This window comes from Pipistrellus hanaki, assembly GCF_964339955.1.
Source record: "Pipistrellus hanaki genome assembly, chromosome: 10".
Classification (NCBI taxonomy): domain Eukaryota; kingdom Metazoa; phylum Chordata; class Mammalia; order Chiroptera; family Vespertilionidae; genus Pipistrellus; species Pipistrellus hanaki.
In genome coordinates, this window is record NC_140512.1 from 23624890 (window position 1) to 23649210 (window position 24321).

General features: G+C 35.9%; 1 protein-coding gene across 1 annotated transcript in view; it reads right to left on the bottom strand.

The window, feature by feature from the left end:
• The window catches only part of SEMA3D (semaphorin 3D), a 185615-nt gene that overhangs the window by 62679 nt on the left and 98615 nt on the right, over nt 1–24321 (bottom strand). Inside the window, exons 4-6 of the mRNA XM_084897339.1 lie at nt 16639–16701; nt 6381–6500; nt 1557–1650 (exon numbers count right to left, since the gene is read on the bottom strand). Of these exons, the coding sequence (XP_084753465.1) occupies nt 1557–1650; nt 6381–6500; nt 16639–16701 (277 nt within the window). The remainder of the gene's footprint in view (nt 1–1556; nt 1651–6380; nt 6501–16638; nt 16702–24321) is intronic.

Genomic DNA, 24321 nt, shown 5'->3' on the forward strand with positions numbered 1-24321 from the left:
CTATAGTAGAATGTGTTGCTTTTTTTGAGAGCTAAGCTATTGCAAGAAATTTTCATAGTCAACTACTTTGGGTTAGCCTTAATAGATCAAAATTAAAAATGGCCAATCTCTATAGAAAATTTAGATTTTTTAAATGTCTAAATAAAAAATCAATAAAGACACTGTTTTATCACTGAAGACCGATTTTCCTCACAAACATCTATTTAAATTTTGCTTTTGTGTAAGTGATTCAGATACTTTCTAAGTCCTCTGATTATATCCATCTAAATGCATTTTTACTAAACTAATTGAGACAATAGTCAACCTCAATGAAAAGCAAAAGTACAAAATAGAGAAATCCAGTATGTAACGTAAAAGTACATATGGCATTGCTTCCATCTCTGAAAACATTCCCTTAAGATATGTGGTAAATGGCAACATTTCATATGGAGGCAAATTTTTAAAAAACAAAAGTAAAAAAAATAAAATCAACAAAGTCATTGTGAAAAAAGTTTGGTAAGAGTAAAGGCGATAAATTACCTTTAAACAAAATTTTAACTATTTGAACATTTGGTCAGAAAAATAAAATTTGTATGTTTCAACTCCAAAACTGAATCTGTAGATCCAGGCTCTAAAACTGTCTTCCTTGTATTTAAATTACTTAGAGATTCTTAAGAGGGGTCACCGATGCCTACCATCTATTGTTTTTTATTAAGGGCATGCTAACCCTTCTTGACAGATTAGAATCACAAATCATCTATCTCATTTTTTTAAGATAATGACTGAACATTAGTCACGATTTTCAAAACACACAAAAACACAAGCTTTCACTTCAAAGGGAGTTCACCAGTTCTCAGTAAGTGAAAATTAAAATGTCATGGTGCTTCACTCGCATAGACTATTCAAACATTTGATAGACAAGCTAAATAAAAAGAGAATAAAGTCACGAAGTAAACCAAGACAAAAAGAATTCTTATAATGGTTGAAATGTTGTGCAGACATTCCTCAGAATAGACTTCAGACCACACAGCACTGCCTTCTTTAAATAAAAGAGTCTTCTCATAAGAAAATTTAAGATGTATACAAAGCAAGATAAGACTGAACATGCTAGTGAAAATGTGGAGTTTTTATTAGCAAGTGAAATCTGTACTCTATAATTTGATCAATTTATTTTATTTTATTAATTTATCCACTTATATCTTATCATTAATTTTTCCACTTAAGTCTTAAAATGTGCAACATATTATGTTTAAGGAATTGCTAAACTTATGGAGACACAGCTTAGTAAAGATAATCTGAGACATTTAAATGTAAAATTTAAGAACAAGTGAGTGTGTTTAATTTGCATTAAAAAGAATTCAACCAGAAGTTCAAGTAAAACCTAACTGTGTAGACAATAAGGATGCTGAGACCTCATTTTATTAATAAGGATGCTAAATATAGAGAGATTTGGCACTAAAACGCTATAGTTAGTGGAAGACTTAAAAATAATCTTTAACTCGATAGAAAAATGTAATTTAACTTACACATACCTTTTTAAAACACCTAAAGCAAGAACTGCCTGTCGTTGATCTTACCTGTCATTACTGAAGCAAAAGGCTGTTGAGGATCAAAAGGACATTTCAGTCTGCCGGACTCCAAGTTGTGTGTGTCTAGTTTGAACATAACTTCCTGTTATGAGAAATATTAACACAAGTGAGATTTCTTAAGAATATCAGAATCAGCAAGAACATAGGAGATAAGAACTAATACTTAACTCATTAATTCAACAAAAACTGATTGAGCATATATAGCATGTGCATCATGCTGTGCTCCTTAACTCTTTAGCAAATATTATTACTGGCAAGACTCAGTCTCCATGTTTTGGTCTCTGTTTGCCCAAAGTAATAATAATAATACAGGATGAATTTTTCTGTCAGAAGTACTAATATACTCATAAATGTATTTAGTCTGGACCACTATCATTATCAATATCACCATCAAACACACACATTTCTTAAGTTTAATAAGTAATCTGTTGAGCTTAGCAAGCCAATTTCCTCATCTAAGAGATACATTTACTATAATATTTATTCTTCTATAGATATTATGATCTATTAACCTAAGCATCTGCAACTATTCCAAGTTACTTATGCCTTGTTGTATTTTGTAATTTTAGTGACATAAAATGTTCTAAGGTAGGAAGTTCATTTTCATAGCTGTTGATGCATGTGGGCAAATAATATCCTGTTACAGTATTTTCACTATTATGAAAACACTTTACACATTAAAAGCCACATAGTTATTTTGGCTGAAACATCTGTTTGTACAATAGTGGCCACAGACACTGAATGACATTGGCATATTTTAATATTCAGGAAAAAATAACATCTTAAGTTGAACTCTCCAAGAAAAATATGAATGTATAATGAATATGGTCCCAGGAGCTTGAAGGTTTCATAACAATGACAACACTACCCTACTGCAAAAGGCTGATGACTCACCCTGCCTAGGCACTAGAGAAATTCAGCATTTCAGACATTCTCTCTAGATGGTGTAGCTACAGAGTTGTATCAGAGCACACATACATGTCATAAAGAAGGACCATTCAATGCTACTTATCTAGAAAGTAAGCAATGAAACAAAAGGGATAGAGGAACTGGATTATTTATTGTTATTGTATTATCTGCCATGTCAGATGTTTTTCTTATGAACAAGACCAACGGTAGCTACTGCCTTTAAAAAAATAGCAATAGTAATTTAAATAGCATGATTAACAATTGTTATTCTACAGTTCCCAGTAAATGCATTTAAATACTAATAGTAAGATACCTAACAGTTAACCATGGGCCAGAAACTTTATATATGTTGTCTCAGTTAATCCATACCATAAGCCTAATAATGGAGGTACTCTGAGAATTCCAACTTTACAAGAGAAATATTGAGGATGGAGAGATTAAATACCTTGTTCAGCATCACATAGCTAGTAAGAATTAAAGCAGTAGTTCATACTTGGGTTGTCTCCAAAGTTCACATTTTTAACTAATGTAGTCTCAGAATTCAAACTCATGAACTGAAAATGTGTTGAAATCAATTTATAGTAGCCTCACAGTGACCATATAAGATGATCAAGCCCAAGTATGTTTAAGTAGACAGGTCAGCTAATGGCAAGCTATGAGAGTGGAGGCTAGACATGAAAAAAAAAGTTTAGTGCAAATATGTTTAGGGCTGCTTTCCAACTGTGGATGAGGCTTAAGGTGTGTCAGGAAAAACACACCTGTAGATAGTGGCTCTTAAGTATGTTTAAGTATCGTTAAGGGAACATTATTCTTCACAGATCAAACAGAAGTGCTGACTCTAAAGCCTATAATAGGATATTGTAAAGGGGGAAAGTAAGCTGAATCCAGCTATGGCAGAAGATCAGAGTGAAAAGCTAAAAAAAAAAATTTTTTAAAGGAACAAGAAAATATCTGAGAGAATGTCACATTTGATGCAAAGTACTAAATACTCCCTTATAATTGTACAGACTTCTGTTTTTAAAATGCAACATTTCATTAAATTCTCAAGATAAGTCCGTAAAATGGGTATTTGTACAGGCTGGGGACAAAGCCTCCTTTATAATCTCCTGGAGAAAGAAGATAGTGATGAAGCAAGTTTCACTGGGCCAGAGTCAAGGATACCAAGAGGAAAATGATGTAAAAAAATAATGGCTGATTAAATGGACTGCCTCAGATAAACCGACTGCTTCACATGGCACTCTAACTTCTGAGACAGCTTCAACTTCATAAGATTTCCCCCCCCACTTAATTCCTTAATTTAATTATTTTTGCAAAAAGCATCTATCGAGGCTGCACACTGAAATATTGTTGAAACAAAGCAAGAGTGATAGGAAATATTTAATCATAATTAGGCAAAGTTTTTATTAATACTTTTCCCATTTAAAGATGAGATTTGCAGCAGGAGAAGGAAGATAGAATATACTTCCAATATAATTATTTAACAGCTATCAGGCACTCCAAGTTTTACAGAATACATGTATATGTATATGTGTATGTATATGTATATGTATATGTATATACCTATGCATATGTACAGGTATATGTATATGCATGTGTATATTATATATAGCAGACATTAATATAATACTTTTGAAATCCTTGCCTTTGTACTTTTCTGTGGGCTGTTATGGCTGAGTATTAAGTGGCTGGAATGAAACAAGTGCTATGCCAAAGCCTATACTATAATTTTCTCATTTTGTCCTCAAAATTACTCTGTGAGGTAGTTAGTATTACTATCATCGTTTTTGCTGAATAAACAGAAGCTTGGAAAGTTTATGTAGTGTGCACAAGACCATGGAGCTGGTAAGTGCCTGCAGCCATAATTCAAACTCTGGCTCCTCCAGCTCCAGTGATTAGTTGTTGACAGCAGCCCTGACTTCTGTCCCGAAATCCAGATCCAACTTCCCACTGGCATGACCTACTGACCATTTCTCCAATGCAGGACGGACAAAACTAACTCACCAGTCTCCCCACAAACTTGTTACTATCCTCACTTCAGTAAATAACACCACTCTCCAGCTCACTGCCAACCACAGAAATCTGGGATTCATTTGAGCTTTTTGACCCATCTGCCCATTGCCCCAGCTGCACTGAACATGAGTTCCCAGAAAGGGGATTTCCTATAATTCTCTTCTCCATCCCTTTTATATATTAGTTCCCTCTTCTCAGTCACCTGCAGAGCAACCTTGTCTATCTTGAAAATAGAAGAGCCTTTTAAATTCCCTCTGGAAGAACAATGAATTCCTAGCGCTAATAATTCATTCACAAAGTTAACATTCTTCAAGTAGGGCTGGCTACAATTACCTGTACTCCTGACCAGCAGCAACCTTGCAAGGCTCCCTAGTCCTGCGCACTCATAATTCTCTTATTCTCACAGAACTTGTAAATTTCATTGCCCCTGGGCTTCTTGACAGTCCGAAGCTAAATAATTAGCTCCATCTAAATTCCTTTTCAGCACTTGTGACTTTTAGGAGCTAAAGAACACTCTCTTCATCCTTCAGCAGGTTGTGAGTTTGGCCTTTAGCCTCAGGCCTCAAAACACATCCAAACTGTGGGGCTATCTCATATAATTACACCCTGTGCTGTGAGCTACTATTATACATTATCCTTCCTCAAAGCTAGCCAAGAGAACATTACACAAGGAACAAAGAATGATGGATTCCAGTTGCCAAGTCTCCTAGTAGTTCAGAGATTTAACTATCAGGGTTGCTTTATTTTCAAGCAGTTGAGTCTGGACTTGGTTAGACAAGTTGGTTAGAGAGGAAAACATATCCAGCCAAAGTTGTGAGTTTGGTTTCAGCATGGATCAGTTAAATCAATATAAAGAAACCTCTTCCATAAACTCAGACTTTAATATCAATCATGCAGCCAATTATTCTGCAAATATGAGTGGTTACTCACAAGAAGTATATATATATATATATATATATATATATATATATATATATATATACACATACATAAGGATGAGAATGAAACCATCAACCTATATAAGGATATGCTTTAGAGTACAGGTTCCAAAAGCAGAGTTGTGCATGCTTGGTCTAGAGATAGAGTGCTTTGCTTCAGTTCCTTGCTAGAGCATTTATTAGTTGGGTGATCTTGCCATGTTATTTAATTCCATTGAGACTCAATTTTTAGTAACTTATAAATCAGAAGTGATGAAGATAGTAATTCCATTATGAGTGTCGTGAAATTCTAAGAACACAATTCATATAAAATGTGTGGTACAATCCATGATACACAAAAACCCTAGATTAGTTATGAATTAAATTTCTGAAATATGTCTGTTTCTCATTTACTGAAATGCTCAGAGAGAGCAGTTATACATTACTCCTAATTAATATTATACTTTATTTCCACTATGTCAATTTGGTCCAGCAAAAATAATGGATTCGGTGTGCTAATATGACTACCTATATACAGTTAGTACAAAATTATTACATTTTCTGTACTTAGTGTCTGCCATTATAAACATAACGGGTCAAATTTGTTGAATAGGACAAATGAAATTTCTTAAAATACACAATTCCATGGCAAGGTCTTGTGGAAAATGGATTTTCACCAATAGCAACATACAAAACAGATCTAGTTGTAAAGGAACTTCAAGAAAAAATAAAGACATACATAGAGTCCATAGAAAACATATACTTTCAACATTTTGCACTATTAATTTTGATCATCTCACTAAAAAACCCCAAATTTTTAATAGAACAACTTTTATTAGATAAAGTATATAATCAAAATGGCAAGTCATAAAGTGGTTAGGAACATGAGTTCTTATACTGTACATAAGTGATATGACTCCATGTTTCATAATAAAGTATCACAATAAATTGTTTTCAAGCAATTTCATTATATTACCTCTTTGTAGACTCCAAGATCAATATATCCACATATTGGATGAAATGCTCCAGTTCCGCACACATAAATGTGAGTTTTATTATAGGGTTGAAGGACTCGAATGAAATTTGCACATTCTGTCTATTGGATATAAAAAAAATAAAAGCATTAGCATACAATTTAAGTTTTTGAAAGATGGTCATTCATGCTACCTGCTTTTCAAGTAGATAAATCATCAAAAATAAGGGGAAATGAAAAAGATTTATGATAAATGTTTAGACACCTGACTTAGCAAGAAGGTAAAACAAATTAGAAACTAGCTTAAGTTATTGACTTTGAAACTTTTTGAAATTTTAAAGGTTTGAAATTGTCAGAGCGCCAGAATGTACATCTCTATAGTGGTACTCAGTGAGGTCTGTAGAATAAATACACATAGAATACTAATGAGGTATCAATACTTTCTTTCAAGAATTACCAAGAGATCAAAATTCATCATGTTCTGATGTTCACATATTGTTCACCATATACAATAGATTCTGCTGTTTGCAACATAAACTGTCTCATCTATATTAAACAGATGTGTATTCCTATACATGTGTTCTATTTTTATTAGCTAGAATTCCCTATCATTTTATTTCCATTTATTTTCTTCATATATATATACACATACATGTGTGTGTGTGTTTCCATGAATATTTTAATACAAAGTCCAAATTTTACTTTTTTTTTTATAAAGATTCAATGACTGACTTGATCTTTCAGAGAAACTTTTTAAAAATATATTTTATTGATTTTTTTTTTTTTACAAAGAGGAAGGGAGAAGGATAGAGAAACATCGATGAAAGAGAAACATTGATCAGCTGCCTCATGCATACCACCCCCCCACACTGGTATGTGCCCGTAATCAAGGTACATGCCCTTGACTGGAATCGAACCTGGGACTCTTCAGTCTGCAGGCCAACGTTCTATGCACCGAGCCAAACCAGCTAGGGCCAAAGTCCCAATTTTAAAGAAAACTTTATATTTCTAATTGTTTTGCATATTCTTAGACCCCAAAATATTTCTTTATATTCTCATTATCTTTATAATAATTATTTTACATTCCCCAGTTACTTAAAAATAGTTACTCAATTGTTAGTCATTTTGTTATTATGTATAATTTTCAATTTATCTCCCAAAGTACTTCTTATTATTACAAAATTATTGGAAACAATTTCTTAATTATGGCCTCATGATTTCTGGATCCAAAGAGAAAATACTGGGCTATAACGTTTTTATTCTTGATTGATTCTACCCAAGAGATGGGCAAGAATTTACTAAATCGGAAACCTATGGAACCACTGAGGTTCTTTATTCCTATCCGGATGGCCATGGGTTCTTTACTGGTCAGGCACTGGCTTATGGCACTGTTGTTTTGGGAGTTGTTAGGAAGAAATTAAAATACACACACACACACACACACACACACACACACACACAACTTACCAATGACCTAATTAGACTGGTGGGATGGTTCTTAGAATTAAAGACATTTTAAAAGGCAAACAGCTTATTAATAAAATTGTTACGTGGTTTAAATTAATACTATAATACTTAACAATTGCTTATTATTGCCCTGTGTTAAATATCAACATCCAGGTGGCTCTTTTGGTTTTAGAGTGAATAGCTATGTCTGCATACTGTGACAGAGTTCCTAGTACCCATCCAGCTACCCTGGCAATTTTATGTCTCCAGAATTTGTAGATGCCAGTTAATAAAATCTGCACCTTTTATCACAGTAAAATGTTACAGTGAACAAATGAGTCTTCTGTCCTCTGCTTCCTTATAAACAACACAGTTGCTTAAGATGACAGGAAAGGACAATTAATAGTCCCTCAGCTACATGAGTAAAGGGTGTTTCTTTATTGGGTAGGAAGAGGCAGACTCTCTAATAGGAGCAGGATAACTGAATGTGGTTGCTTAGATTGTATGCTGAAAACGAAAAAGAGAAAGAGAGAGAGAATGGTCACATCTAAGGGTGTGCAAATCACACTATGGACATTTGTATTATCTTGGATAATTTCATGTATTTATCCATGTATATGTTTTCCTATATTTATTATATGGAGACTCTGAAAAACTTACCATTTTACATTAAGACAATTTTCTGGCATATAGTCTTATTTTAAAAAATCATATTATGTCCGTTTTCACCTTCGTGCCAAGGTGTCTGATGAGGAGAACTTATTTTCCATTTGCATAAAGGAACCGTACGAAACCAGCTTCATGTTCTTTAGTATCATGTTAGGCAATTTCAATTAAAAACCTAACTCAGAGAGCAAATATGACATATGAATGGTTTTGAACAAATAATGGGGACAAAGTAATATGAGTAAACTAGAGGCTCAGTGCATGAAATTCATGTATGGTGGCAGGGAAGCAGGATCCCCTCAGCTCAGCCTGCACCCTCTCCAATCCAGGACCCCATGGGGGATGTCTGACTGCCAGTCTAGGCACAGCCTGCTATTCAGTCATTTAGTCATCCCTCACTAACCCCCCTGCCAGCCTGGTCTCCCCACATGGCCTGCTTGTTCAATTGTTTGGTCATCCTTTGGGCTGGCCCTGTGCAGCTACGTGTGCTGAGTGGATTGGGAGACTCCAGAGGCAGGTGCATGGAGTGGTCAGACCCATGTGGGGGCGTGCCCAGCTGTGCCACATACCTGCTGTCCCGGTATGGCTGAGGGGACTGGGTGTCACCATCTTGTGGCTGTGGGTACTGCTATCTTTGGCAGTCAATTAGCATATTCCCTCTTTATTACATAGGATATGTATGGATCACTAGATAAACTATAATGTGCCTTCATTGCCATCGTAAGGGGTTTTAATGTCTCTTTATTTTGTTCACTAATGTACACTGATGGGACTGTTATCTCTTTGTCTTAACCCCTGTAAAGAGATTCATGCAGGGTGAGAGCTACACAAAGACAAGCACATAGTGAGGGCAAGTATAGAATTATATGGCTAAAGTGAGGTAGGATTGACTCACTACCAGTTATTGCATCTTTTTTTTTCTTTTCAAAAGCTCAATTTTACCAAATAATCCTATAGTTAAAAGGTAATTGTTATGGACTGAACATCTGTGTCCTCCAAAAATTCATAGGTTGAACCCTCACTCCTCAGTGTGATGGCTCAAGGACATATTAGGAGATGGAGCCTTTGGGAGATAATCCATTTATGATAGTCCTCAATGACCTACTCTCATTGCCCTATCCCAAACATCAATCTCCTGGTGGCTCTTTTGATTTTAGAGTGAATAGCTGTGTCTGCTATTCATGAGAATAGGATCCTTAGGATGGGATTAAGAAGAGACTGGGAGCTTTCTCTCTCACTCTCTGGTTTGTAAAGACACAACAGGAAGATGGCAAACAAGAAGAGACTTTTCACCAGAAGCCCAATCAACCAGCACCTTCATCTTGACCTTCTCAGTCTCCAGAACTGGCAGAAATAAATGTCTGTTCTTTAAGCCGCTCAGTTTACAGTGTTTTGTTTTAGTAGCCTAAGATGAATAAAACATTAATTTTACAAGATTCTGAACTAAATATTTGTATAAAGGAATAAAACAATTCCCTTTCTAGCTTTTAAATTGTGGAGTCAGAAAGATTAAGGACGCTGAGAGACACAGCACTGTTTACAGAGGCAAATAAGGCCCAGAGTGAAGTTTTATACACATAAGAGATGAAATTTTAGCCCTGGCCAGTGTGTTTCAGTTGGTTGGGCATATTTTGTGCACCAGGAGGCTGCTGGTTCCATCTTGGTCAAAGGCACATGTCCTGGATGTAAGCTCCATCCCCAGTAGGGGGCATGCAGGAATCAAACTATTGATTTTGTGCTCTCACATCAATGTCTCTCTCTCTCTCTCTCTCTCTCTCTCTCTCTCTCTCTCTCTCTCTCTCTCTCTCTCTCTCTCTTTCTCTCTTTCTCTCTTTCCCCCCACCAAATTAATAAACAATTCCAAAAACAAAACAAAACAAAAAAAACGAGGTAGTTTTAGTGATTATAAAGAAAAAGCTCCAAATCACACCAAAAACATTTCACATCCTTTAACTTTTTTTAAAAAAATCTTTTTTAAAAATATTTTTATGAGAGAGGAAAAGAGAAAAAGAGAAAGAGAGAAACATCAATGTGAGAAGTATCCATAGGTTTCCTCCTGAGCACATCCCAATCAGAAATGGAAAATGAAGCCTGGGTATGTGCCCTGACCAGGAATCCAATCAGTATCCTTCTGATGCACAGAACTATGCCCAATCCACTGAGTCCCATGGGCCAGGGCCCATATTTTAATTTTTCCAGGAGTACTTTATTAAAATGCACTCAGCCCAGGAAATTGACCTATTATGCTAGTTTCTGACTTGGTAAACTATTAGCAAGGATTTATTTGTGAAATTCCTCCCCTCTCTCAGATCGGGCTGATGTGGAATGGGGCAATGTGCGGATGGGTCCTGAGTTACCAGACATAGTTTCCAAAAAAGTCAGCTCTGTGCAAACTTCTTTGTACTGAAGTTGATGAAGGGCGGTTCCCTAAGCAGCCTGGAGGCAATGGAAAGGAACTGGCAGCCAGAAGGAAAGAAACCTGGGAAACAGAGATCCTGAAAGATAAAGTTTTGTAATTCAGAATTGCCTGGGTGGAGATTTCAGCCAAACCAGTGATGTGAGGCAAAACCTTTACAATGGTTTCCCCTTTAATTTGTAACTTATTTTTTTTGTCTCAAAGATTGTGTTTTATTTTTAATCCTTTTTGTGCACAGAGCTTCCAATGTTTTGTTTAAATAGCACAAGCAATAATTAACTTCATTTAATTCACTTAGTAACTTGCAGCGTGGCTATTAATGGTAGCATAATCCTGTGAGGCATGAAGAAAGATAACTTTGAGAAGCTGCTTTTTCAACTTTTCCTGAAAGCTGGCTAACTTGTCAGCTATTGCCCATAATGGCAGGATTGTTGCATGTGACCAAACAATGCAATTTACTGAGTAATATACTCATCCTTGGGAATGTATTGAATTTCTCCTTCCTTCCCTTATTCCTTCTACCGACTCCCCTTCCTGCCTACATCCTCCCCCAAGTGGAAGAGAGAGAAAACAAGTCATCAACTTTTAAAAATTATCTCGAGTAATATGTTTTTCAATACTTTACCTCTCACATATATCCACATGTTTATATAACTGATAACTAAATAAAACACATAGAAAACTGAGTTAGTAGTTGGAGAAAAGACAAATATGTTTTAGTTTATGTATTAACACTTGGAATTTTAGCCTCTGCCTAGATAGCTGGAAAAAATGTAGTGTGTCCCAAAAAAGCACATACACACCCTTTGAATAATTATAAAGAAAGACAATGTTTGTTAAAATACATTTCACTTTCAAAACTGAGCCAGTTTTGAAAGTGAAATGTATTTTGTATACATTTTTTTGGGACACCCTGTATTAGTGAAACAGAAGTACATGTAATTCTCTAGGCTTAGATATAGTCCAATTAAATCCAACACAACTTTATATGTAATTCTGATAAGTGACTTATAAATTGTTAATTTTAATTTATTTAGGATATAGGGAAATACTTAGGAATCTGGTCTGTTTCTGTTTTAGTTTACTTTTCAGAACACTGTGGTCATCAAATCTTTTTTGTTGTTGTTGTTAATCCTCACCTAAGGATATTTTTCCATTGATTTACAGAGAGTGGAAGGCAGGAGAGACACAGAGAGAAACATTCATGAGAGAGAGACATATGGATTCACTGCCTCCCACATGGGCTCCTTCCAAGGCAGGGGATCAAGCTTGCAACTGAGGTCCGTGCCTTTGTCAACAATTGAACCCAGGCTCTATCCACTGAGCAAAACTGGCTAGGAACATCAAACACTTTTGATCATTCATCAAATGCTTGTCACTGCTGCATGTTGGTTTTGTCTAGCAGACCTCAAGTAGAATCCAGTCTGCAGAGATATCTTTTTAGGTCTTAAAGCTTTGAAAATATTTTAACGCTTCAAAATAAATACATGGAAATCCAAATATCATATTTCTTTCTAAAAAATGGGCAGTAGTTGACAAGTTAGCCAGCTTTTCAGGGAAGATCTAACAGTGGAGATTTCTACAGAGCTAAACCCAGGTGTGGTAGGAGGGCAAAGGTAACATTTTAAAGAAAAAAAAGAGAGATGCTTACTTAAATATTTAAAAGACTATATCAAATACAATAACTTGGAAAGAATATTTTTACATGAGATCACAGAGTAATAATATATATATATATATATATATATATATATATATATATATATCTGCAAATCTTGACAATCTGTAACTAATCAGTAAGGAAAAAAACATAGTAAAATTTTAAAAATGAACAAATGGTAGGGATATGCCATTCCAAAACACAAATTCTAATTTTACAACTAGATAAAATGTTTAGGTTTAATGGTAATAAAAAGAAAATTCAAGCTGAAACAACAAAAATAGCACTAGTTTTGTTGGCAAATATTTAATGTGTTTATTTTATTCATTTACGTCTCAGTATTAAATGTTCACTATATGTTCTATCCAATATTAGCCGGGGTATGGGAAATATGCTCTTTCATGAGCATCGCTGCTGGTCAAAGCACAAGAGGCAGAGACTTTCCGGGGGGCCATTTTGCAGAGTGTATAAAACATTTATATCCTTTCAGCAGTAATTCTACTCAACAGTCAAAGATGTTCACAATATTTTTATAGGAGGGTTTTCATGTGCAGCATCATTCACAATAATTAAAACTGGATTTATACCAAACTCCTAACAATAGGGGATTGATGAAATAATATGTAGAGGAATGCGGTATAGCTATTAAAAGTAATGTTATAAAAAGGGAATATAATGACATGGGAAAATGCTCATGGCAGTCTGTGAAGTGGGGGAAAAAACACGTGTTTTAAGGCACTATGTATACAATGATTTCATTCTGAAATAGTAAATAGATAAGATAGAAGAATAAACATCAAAATGACACCAGCTATCTCTGGGTAATGTTCATGGGGGAGGAACTATTTACAGATGATTTCTATATTAATTTGCAAACTTTCTACAATGGACATTTGTTTTACTCTTAGATGTTCTAAAAAAAAAAAAAAAAACACAAAAAAACACGTAATCACAGAACTGTAGAGAAGCAAGATCCTTGCATTCTGTCATGGCTCTATTGACAGGTTGTGTGTGTCCACAGTGGACAGACAGAGGCCAGCCTGCCTGCACCCTATGTGCTCTTCTGCCCTGAGTGACCTGTTTACCCCACTCTGCATCACCAGGACTAAAGGCACTTCTTTAGTGACTCTCTTTTGAAAAACATTCTAAGCAGAAACTCAGCACTACCAAATAGCTTCCTGTCATCCCTTTCCTTCCCTGAATTAATCTGGGAATGGTGTTCAAGAAAGGGGAATAGGTCTCTTTTGTTCCCTCATCTTCTACTCTCTCCCCACCCCAATTAGCTAACTCTCGTTATGGTAAATAATTCACTATTTTTCAGTTATATAGTACCTTTGTGTAAAGGGACAGTCTTCCCAAACTCTTGTTAATCCTAAACACACTCTTGGGGAAGTAGGTAAAAATTACTAGAGAGAAGGGAAAAGAGGGGGCAATGCCAAAGGCAGTAAAATATGTCAATAAAACCCCACACTTGTCTCAGTTTTCTGTCTGCAGAAATCTCTGCAATGCTGGAGAATGAGGATCTATGTTATGGACACTAAAGAGAGAAATGACTGGAGGGATAATACGGACTTCAGACCTCAGACATAAAGTGCAGACTTAATGCGTGGGTTACAGTGTGGTGAAAAAGCAGATTGTGGGGGTAAAACTTCTGGATTCAATTTCTGGCTTCACTATTTACTAGATATGTGATACCGCGCAAGTCATTTAATTTTTCTGGCCTCAGTCTTTTCATCTAGAAAATGAGAATTCATAATAAAATCTAGCATACCATATAGTTTTAAGGATTAAATGAGATTATAAACATAAAGCATGAAAAACAACTCTCAGAACATGGCAAGTGCTATAAAAGAGTAAGCTATTCTTAGTAACTCTAATGTAATATTATTTTAAAGGGACAGATTGAAAAGGAGACAAAGACTTGTATTATCCCTACATGATTCAACAGCAAACTTTATAGACTTCAGCGAAATGAGCAAAACTCTCCAAATCTCTAATCCTGGGTTGGCAGGAGGTGTGCTGAAAGGTTAGAGGTTATTACTAAGCCCCCTGCTACAACTGAATTGGAGGAATGGTTTTCATATGCTGGGTCCTCTATGTTCTAGGATGCTACCTTCAGAAAAGTTGATCACCGTTTGCTTTAAGTTAGTAATAGGGGCAACTGAGTTACTGTATAGCTAGAATTGGTGAACATACTGAAATGGGAACACTGTCACTGACTGTTTGACCTTGGGTGTTTATCCCTCATCTACTCCATGGGAAAACTGACATTAGTTTATTGGAGTAGATTTGGAACCCCCTCTCCCTATTTGCCTCCTTATCATACACTAAATACTAGCGAAACACAGAATGTTGAGGTGTTTGTACTGCTTAAGACAAGCTTCCACTGTACATCAACAAAATAGTTTGGAAACTCTCAGAAGCAAAGCATCTTTGTTCCCCACAAGGTCAAAAAACATTGAATCTTTTGCAGACCTGGGCACTTGCTTGCGGTTGGGATGTTGAACAGGGTGGAGAGATAGAGACATGGGAAAAAGAAAAATATATTCTAGGACGGCTTTAACTCTTTTGTTTCTGATGAAATAAACACAAAAACTGTTTCCTGTTGCATTCACTCCCTGATACATTTCTGCTAACATAAATATGTCAGAAAAGGTCACATTTAACCCTGGCTGAATACCTAGTCAGGCATAATGAAAACTTTTTTGTTCCATTTTGATAATTTTATTTTGCAGTACTGTGACAGTGTGTAACATCAGATGAGTAATATCTGTAACCCTCATTTTACTGAAAGCTCCACGGCTGACAGCAGATCCTCTATCAGTTTCATACATATATTTACAGACATATTCAGGCTCTTCATAAGTATAATTTGAATAGATGACTGTCCAAATAAGTGAACAAATCTGTTGTCTCAGATTCTGAGTCTTCTAACCTTCCCGTCAATGCATTAGGCATCACGTGTCCTATTACATAAAGTGAGAGTTTTAAAATTTAATTGTGCTTTTATGTAACGCACACTATTTGTTATTAAATATGAAGACATTGCTCTGCTTAATGCTCCTGTGTGACTGTGGTCACAGGCAGCAGTAGAGGATGTTACAAAAGAAGCCTCAAGATGTCCATGTCTCTGCCCGAAGTTAGAACCTCTTATCTTCTTGAGTTACACTCAGGAAGTGATTTATTTGCCAAAAAAAAAAAAGAGAGAGCAATTCTCCCTATCACCACAGTGCAAGAAGTCAGGGCAGAACACAGAGCATCTGGCCTGAATCAGAGCACGCGGATGAGAAGAGGCAGCCAGAGCCACAGCGCTGCCGTCATCGCTGGAGATAAAACAGGCAACACAGTTTGGGGGAGCAGGCAGGACAACTGGGACGATGTAAAGGCAATCCAGAGAGGTCACCCCAAAGATGCTTAGGTCAGTCCCCGATCTGAGGCTTTTCTCTGGTCCTTAAGGCAGCTTAGGCTAGGAGTTTACATTAGAACCCCACCATTTATCCTTAAACGTTATTTTAGATAACTGTGCTTTAATCAATTTTAGACTAAAATATTCCTAGTTTTCATTCCAGGATGTTGTCATTCACTTTCAACCAATCTTTCTTAGCATCTCTCCATGCCAAGGTTTGAAAGAATCCTGCTAGGTTTTCTAAGCTTAATATTTAACCTAAATTAAATGAAAATATTAATTGCATGTTTTTAATGCTAAAGCTGAAGGCTCTGTGTACATTCACAAAATGCAGGCATGTAAGTGAAAAATACATAATCCTAGAAATACAATAATTTCTGATGATTTATTTCTGAATATTTTGATAGGGATCTGAGATTTTTGTGTGAGAAAAATAACAATATTCAGAGTTAACACTATAGAAAGTGTAGTAATTCTAAATTTCTGAAGATAATATCATTCCTTTAAGCAAGGTAGAAATATTATTTACCAAAATCTTTGCACAGAATAAGTTAGAATAGCCTTTAAATAGTACATTAATATCATTAATTCCTAAAACCCAATATAAATATTTGTTATCATATCAGTACCAGTTTAACAAAGATATTTTTTAAAGTCTCATACTTACATTGGCATCTTTCCCAGCTAATTTACATAATTCCACCCGCTCCTTTGCAGCCGGCCAATAAATCTGGAAAACATTTTAAATTTTGTTAGAATCCAATATCTAAGACACCCCACAATTCTAATTAGGGGAGTGAGCATGTGAATTTAAAGAGTGAATATCAAGCAAAGAGTGTATTGTTAGATATGATGTAAGAAGTTTGTAACTTAAATATTTTCAGAAGTTACCCTAAAAATTTCTCCAAAAAAATATGTAGGACCATCCACTTTTATTTTATTTACTTTTAAATGCACTTATTAATAGGTAAATTATGTTGATAAAGCCATAAATTCCTATTAACATCAACAAGATTTCAGATTAGCATTTGCTTAAGTAAGGGATTCTATTTTTGCCATGTTTTTCTGTGTTTACTAAGAGTGATAACATTATAAACATGTGCAATGAGGTGTGGGCAAGAGCCCCTTGTCACAAGCATACATTATGACTCAGTCCACGTCAAAAACCAGTGTGAGTCTGTTGACAATACAGGGTGTGGCAAAGTCAATCTTTAATTGTGTGTGTGGAAAGTAATAAAAAGATTATTAGATAATAATACAAGGAAAAAAACTCTGTCTCACATAGTCACAACCGTGAACCTACTTTTGCCCCACCCTATTTAACATGTATGGAGCTCAGATGCAACTGTCAGTAAGTTAAGCATTTCATGTGCATCATCTTATTTAAATTTCACAATGACCCTATGAGATAGCTGGACTTACTTTCCATTTTCATGTAAGAAAACATATTCATACAGCCATAAAATAATATGTGGAAGGCCACAAAACTAATTCACAGCAGAGCAAAAATATGACCCAAACTGTCTCCTGAACTTGCAGGAGGAAGAGGGTCCCAACCACTACACAATAAATATTATTGGGCAAGGCCCGCAGTATGGCTCAGGTGGTTGGGATGTCATCTGTGCACTGAAGGGTTAAGGGTTCAATTCCTGGTCAGGGCATATAAATATTATTGGGCAAATAATTAAGAACAAGGGCAGCAAACTTCTTGGTTGGTAGCTTTTAATCATATTTTAATAGTCTTGAACGTATCAAAAGAGGGTTTTTTATTTTGTTTTTTAAACAAACTGGAAATAATGGAAGTTCTTTTGCAAAAAAAAGGTTTAAAGAGGCAGATGCAGCACTCCATTAGCTTACAGAAGGAAAGGATCCGTGTTAAGCTATAGGCAAGAAGAAACAAGAAAAGCAAGCTCTGAATTGCTTATGTTCCAAGAGTTCCTGACAAACCTTTATTATGTTTCTCACCAGTGTTAACAGAAATCGTTTTAATAGATGCAGAAAAGGAAAATATCCCGAGGCAATGCCCTGACAGAAACTTGTTAAACCTGGAATTAACAAATGATTTAGAAGTCACTAATGTTTATATGATAGTATCTTCATAGTGAAATTCTAGGGTTTTATGTCTGAACAAGAAGGGCAGAGAATTATGCTCAAACTCTCTTAATAGCCATGATATCATGGAGATTTTTTAAATGAAGCAAGGCTGTTCATTCAGAGTACACCTGAACAACCTACAATCCAAAGGTGGACATAGGCAGCGTGGTTGAGCCAACCATAGTTCAAATGGCAAGCTAACTTTCATATGGTTGGCAATAAAGACCTAAAGGCGCTGTTTATTCAGGCATGGTTTACATCACTGCAATTACACTTTCACACAATTTTAAATAGTAGCCAGTACCAACACATGAATGCAAAGCAATAAGGATGGATTTTAACAATTCATTATTATGTGAGGGGGAAAAAACATGCTTCTTAAAATTACAGTTTGTTCCTAGAATGATGTCAAAAACAACTAAAATAAAATACACGTTTTAGGTGAGTATACATAGACACAATCAACATGTAAAAAGAAAAGCATGAAAAGGATGAATACATGATTCAGAAAGATAGTTACCCAAGATTGAAAAATAAAATAAAGGGAAAATTGGTAGTAAAAAACAAGTTATTTACCATCTTTTAGCTTTTGTTCTGGATGACACATTAATACATAACTAAAAACAGTTAAGTAATGTAAGTTAGTAAATAAGTAAACCAAAATAGTTCATGCACAGGTCAATGGACAATAGTCATAACCTAGAATTATGAAGCCCCAAATAAATGAATAAATGAAAAGTAAAAATAAAACACTGCAACTAGCAGGAAACTTGAAATTTTCTTCAAGTTGTTTTTATTTATTTATTTATTTTTATTAAGGTATTATGTGTGTACATATCTTACAATCCCCCCAAGTTTTTTTTTTATTGTGTGTGTGGGTTTTTTAAACCACTAAGAGAAAAATACTGAACTGAGTTTCTTTTTCTCTCCTTTAAAAATGGCATCTTGAATTTATAAAAATTTTGTTTCATATTTGATATTATGAACTCAAGCTATCCTCTCACTTTTTTTCTTGCTAATTCTTTAAAAAAAAACTTTTAGAGGAGAATCCAAGATGGCTGCTCGGGTAGGCAACTAGCCGCAGCCGCACACAACAATTTTAATAAATACAACTAAAATATAAAATGGACATTACCCAGAACTACAGGAAAGTCGACTGACTGGAAATCCTACAACAAGAAGCAAGGAGAAAACCAGAAGGAAGCACGGAGGAGCTGTAAAAGCCTAAGGTACGGAGACACGCAGCGCACGCGGAGAGGACGGAGCCGGAGAGGAGGGAGGCCGAGTGCCTGGCGGGCGTTCCCTAGCGGGAAGGAGATAAACACTCCGACTGTGCTGGGCCCCCAACTGCTCTGAACCCCCGTTCTAGGCCAGACCCCGGGGACCCAGGCTCATCCAGAGGGAGCTGGGCTGTAAGGCGGTACTCGGGGAAGCAGCGAAAGGAGGTCCCGGAGGCGCGCACACTGCCCCCAGAGAAGGGACGGTCGGCTGTGCCGCGGGATTGCCCTGACGGGAAGGAGACTGGGGCTCCAGACTGCTGTGAACGCCACCTCCAACTCCACTTCCAACTGAACTGAACCCCAATACCGGGCTCATTGTGGGAGAGCATAGACTGTTTGGCAGCAGGCGAAAATCGAGGGCACCTTTCTCTCAGAGGCGCCGGCAGCGAGCACTGAAGGACCCGCATAGGGCAGGGCTGACGGAAGCCAAAGCTGCAGGCTCCACCCTGAAACCCCGTCCCATCTGTAACTGCGAAATGCGACAACAAAATAGATCACAAACGAAAGAAATGGAGGACAAAAAGCGCCTGGATATAGAGTTCAAATCTACGCTTATAAGGTTTTTCAAGAATTTCCTAGAAAAGATGGATAAGGCCTATGAGGATATGAAAAGAGATCAACTAGAATTAATAAGGAGTCAACAAGAAATGATAAGGGATCAACAAGAAATAAAGAATACATTGTCTGAAATAAAAAATATTCTACAGAGTCCTAAAAACAGAAGGGAAGATCGCAAGAATCAAGTCAAAGACTTGGAACATAAAGAGCCAGAAGACACTCCTCCACAGAAGCTAGAAGGCAAGAGAATCCAGAAAATTGAAGATAATGTAAGAAACCTCTGGGACAACTTCAAGCGAACCAACATCAGAATTATGGGGGTTCCAGAAGATGAGAGAGAGCAAGATATCGAAAACATACTGAAAGAAATAGTGACAGAAAACTTCCCCCACCTGGTGAAAGAATTAGACTTACAAGTCCAGGAAGCACACAGAACTCCAAACAAAAGGAATCCAAAGAGGACCACACCGAGACACATCATTATTAAAATTCCAAGAGCAAAAGATAAAGAGAGAATATTAAAAGAAGCAAGAGCAAAGAAGGTAGTAACTTATAAAGGAGCACCTATACGATTGTCAGCTGACTTCTCAACAGAAACCATGCAGGCCAGAAGGGAATGGCAAGAAATATTCAAGGTGATGAATAGCAAGAACCTACAGCCAAAAATAAGCTACCCAGCAAAGCTATAATTCAGAATCGAAGGCCAGATAAAGAGCTTCACTAATAAAAAAAAGCTAAAGGAGTTCATCACCACCAAACCAGAATTATATGAATTGCTGAAGGGGGTTCTTTCAGAAGAGAAAGTAAACAAAGATAAAAATTATGAACAACAAATACGTAATTATCAACAAGTGAATCTAAAAACCAAGGAAATTAAAAAAAATCTGATGAACAATATTAACTGTTGAATATAATAGAATCAGAGGTATGGAAGGGGAGTGAACTGACGATTCTTGGGGAAAAGGGGAGAGGGGGGCGTGGGAAGAGACTGAACATAAACTGTGCACCTATGGATGAGGACAATGGGGAGAGGGGAAAGGGCAGAGGGTGGGGTGGGAACCTGGTGGAGGAGAGCAATGGTGGGGGGGGGGGGGAAAGGAACATTTGTAATAATATGAAAAATAAAAACTTATTAAAAAAAAAATTAAAAAAAACTTTTAATTATGATAAAGCATACATAATAGAATTTGCCATCTTAGTCACTGTAAGCATAGAGTTCAGTATTAAGCATATTCAGTTTGTAAAACTAATCTCCAGAATTCTTTCATTGGGCAAAACTGCAACTCTATATTTATCCATTCTTAATTATCATATTCATTTTGCAAAAGATAGCTTTGTATCATTGGACTGAAGATGAATCATACAAAGAATGCATGTCTAGCATCTCTCAATTATTTTAATCTTTAGCTCATTTTCTGGTCTAAATTAATATTTTTTGAGTCCTTTAGATATGTTAGATCCTATTATTTTTATTTTATAAGATGGTCAGATTTAATTACTTTTCAGAAACAAATTTAGAACAAGTATTTATAGATTTAGTCAAACCTGAATACCATATTGATATTAATAGCATTTAAAGAAGAGAAGTGTGGAACTCTTTCATATGAAGTAAATGAGACTTAAAGCAGAGAAAGGTTATGGGGGAGTTATTTAAAGATTGACAAAATGTGAAAAACAAATCACTGTATCATTTAAAAAATATATTTTTATTTATTTTTTACAGAGAGGAAGGGAGAGGGACAGAAAGCTAGAAACATTGATGAGAGAGAAACATCAACCAGTTGCTTCCTGCACACCCTCCGCCCGTAACCAAGGTGCATGCCCTTGACCGGAATCGAACCTGGGACCTTTCAGTCCACAGGCCAATGCTTTATCCACGGAGCCAAACCGGTTTCAGCTCTCTATATTTTTGACACCCAATGAAAGTTCTCAAGTTACCATAGAGTAGTTACTGATCCTTCATCGTTTGTGCATTAGGCACATGCTTATGAAGGCTATGTCCAGAAAGATGTGGCACTGAGGTGTTAAGATTTAAAAGGAAGACAGCTCTGTAAATAGGTGCAGGAACTGCATTCCTACAGGAGATACAGAGTGAGAAGAGAGCAGGGAGGACGGAGCCACTATGTTCAAGGAACACCAAAGAATTCTGAGCGAGAAACAAAAGTGTTGATCAGTCTTGGCATCTGAGCCAACATTTTTAATTACTTGCTCTTAATAGTTTCAACACTAATGTAATAGTTTAGTTTAATAATTTAAACACTAATTTTGTCTTAAGAACTTGATATTAAAATAGTGATTCTAGGTTGTCTTTTCTCTTATCTAAAGGAATACAAATATCTAAAAGATATTTTAATAGTTTTGTAAATTTTCAGTTATTGATTATAAGTCAACTACCTAATAAAATGCTATTTGACCGTACCTTCATAATACCCACCAGCCAATAAGGAGTGAGTATGCAAATTAACCCAACAAAGATGTTGGTTTAATTTGCTTATGCAGGTGCCAAGCGGCCAGGGACAGAAAGACTGCTCTGGCCACAGCAAAAGGCAGTGCCAGCAACCAGGGGAACAAAGGACCATTCTTGCATGAATCTTCATTTGTGCATTGAGCCACTAGTGTAATTATAAATTGAATATTTCATCTTAGTTAATGAAGCAATAAAACAAAAATCACAAGCTCGTGTGGCTCAGCTGGCTGGAGCATTGTCCCATACATCAAAAGGTGGCAAGTTCATGTCAGGTTAGGGCACATACCAAGGTTTTGAGTTCCATCTCTCTCTCTCTCTCTCTCTCTCTCTCTCTCTATATATATATATATATATATATATATATATAATCATCAATTAAAAAAAAAAAAGGTACACAAAAATGGGAATTTGTTGGACTCCAGAAACCAATTTTTTTTTTTTAAATCTTCTATATTCTGTTTATGGAGCAGACTTTTTACTAAGATGTTACCTCATTTTTCATCATTTACCTTCAATCCATAAAGTCTAGCACCTGTTAAAAATATAAATTATCCTTGGAACATTATTATTATTACCTAGGAATTCTAAGGTAGTATCACAAAGATAATTTTACTTCTTAAGGTAAAGATTAGTAGGGATTACATAATGGCTTATTTTGACACAAAGTTGTCAAGAATATAGAAAGCACAAATAAAATTACTTTAGTAACAACTACCTAGAAGATATCTGATTGTCTTCCAAACTCCAAACATTTACTTAAAAAGAAAAACCATTGTAGTGGTGCCAAAATTTAAAGATATAATTTTAATTTTGATTTATGTTGGGATTTTCTTTTATTTGCCGCATAGTCATTAGAATAAAAGGTGTTTTGTGTGTTTTCAGTATTCCTTTTGATTTCTTTTTGATAAAGAATTTAAAGAAACAGAATTTTTTTTAATTCAATCTAAAAACAGAAGAAAATAAACTACACTCATACTTACATAAGGTTTGCAGAAATATGTTCAAATAACATTTGTTTTTCAATAATCTTATAAAGTGATTATGTGACATACCTCTATCTCTATCTCTATATAAAAGCATTCCACTACTTTTATGATTTTCTAGTCAAAGCGCGCATGTGTGTGTGTGTGTGTGTGTGTGTGTGTGTGTGTGTGTAGAGGAAAACACAATAGAGAAATAGACACAGAGATAGATTCATTGGTTCATAGAGGAAGAGATGGTAATATTAACTCTGAAGGGTATAAGATATATAGCTTCAAGTTGCAGCATAATTAATATAAAAGTTCAAGAAGTACATCTTGAGGCTATTTCAATAGCCCAGTCAGTACACTTAGAGATTACTTTATTCTCAGACAGAAACCATATCTCACACTTAAAAATACAAGTTCACACGATCTATAAAAGTCTCTCTTGAACCTTAAGTAAACAATTTTGAGGCAATGATTACCATTATTCTCATCACATTCTGAATTCATCTGTAGTAAAATGACCTATATATACATTTTCTTGCCATGTACAGCGATATCGTGCCATATGAAAAGTTTCATGAAGCAGGACAAAACAAAGACTCATACCCCTCTCCCTAAAAGTTGATGAACCTTAGCACAGTGGTGGTATCAAAAAGTCCATGCAGCTGTGCCCCCTGGGAAGTTACCCACAAATATTTTTCTTTCACTTATCCAAGAAAGGCATAGTAGGAGTGAAGATGCCCCTTGCACAATTGCCATGATGTTTTAGTTGTCCTGAAATATTCCCACACAATTTAGGCGAGGAACAATCGCTGGGACCTTGGAGCTTAGATATCAAACTAAATCTGCAGAAAGCTTCCTGCTGCTCTCTCTGCCCACATGCAGGAAACATAAGAAATCAAGCAGGACTCTGTGGGTCCAGATGAGCCCAAGAATCCCACTCAATATAACTATCCAGAGTGTAACCATTAATTTTACCACTA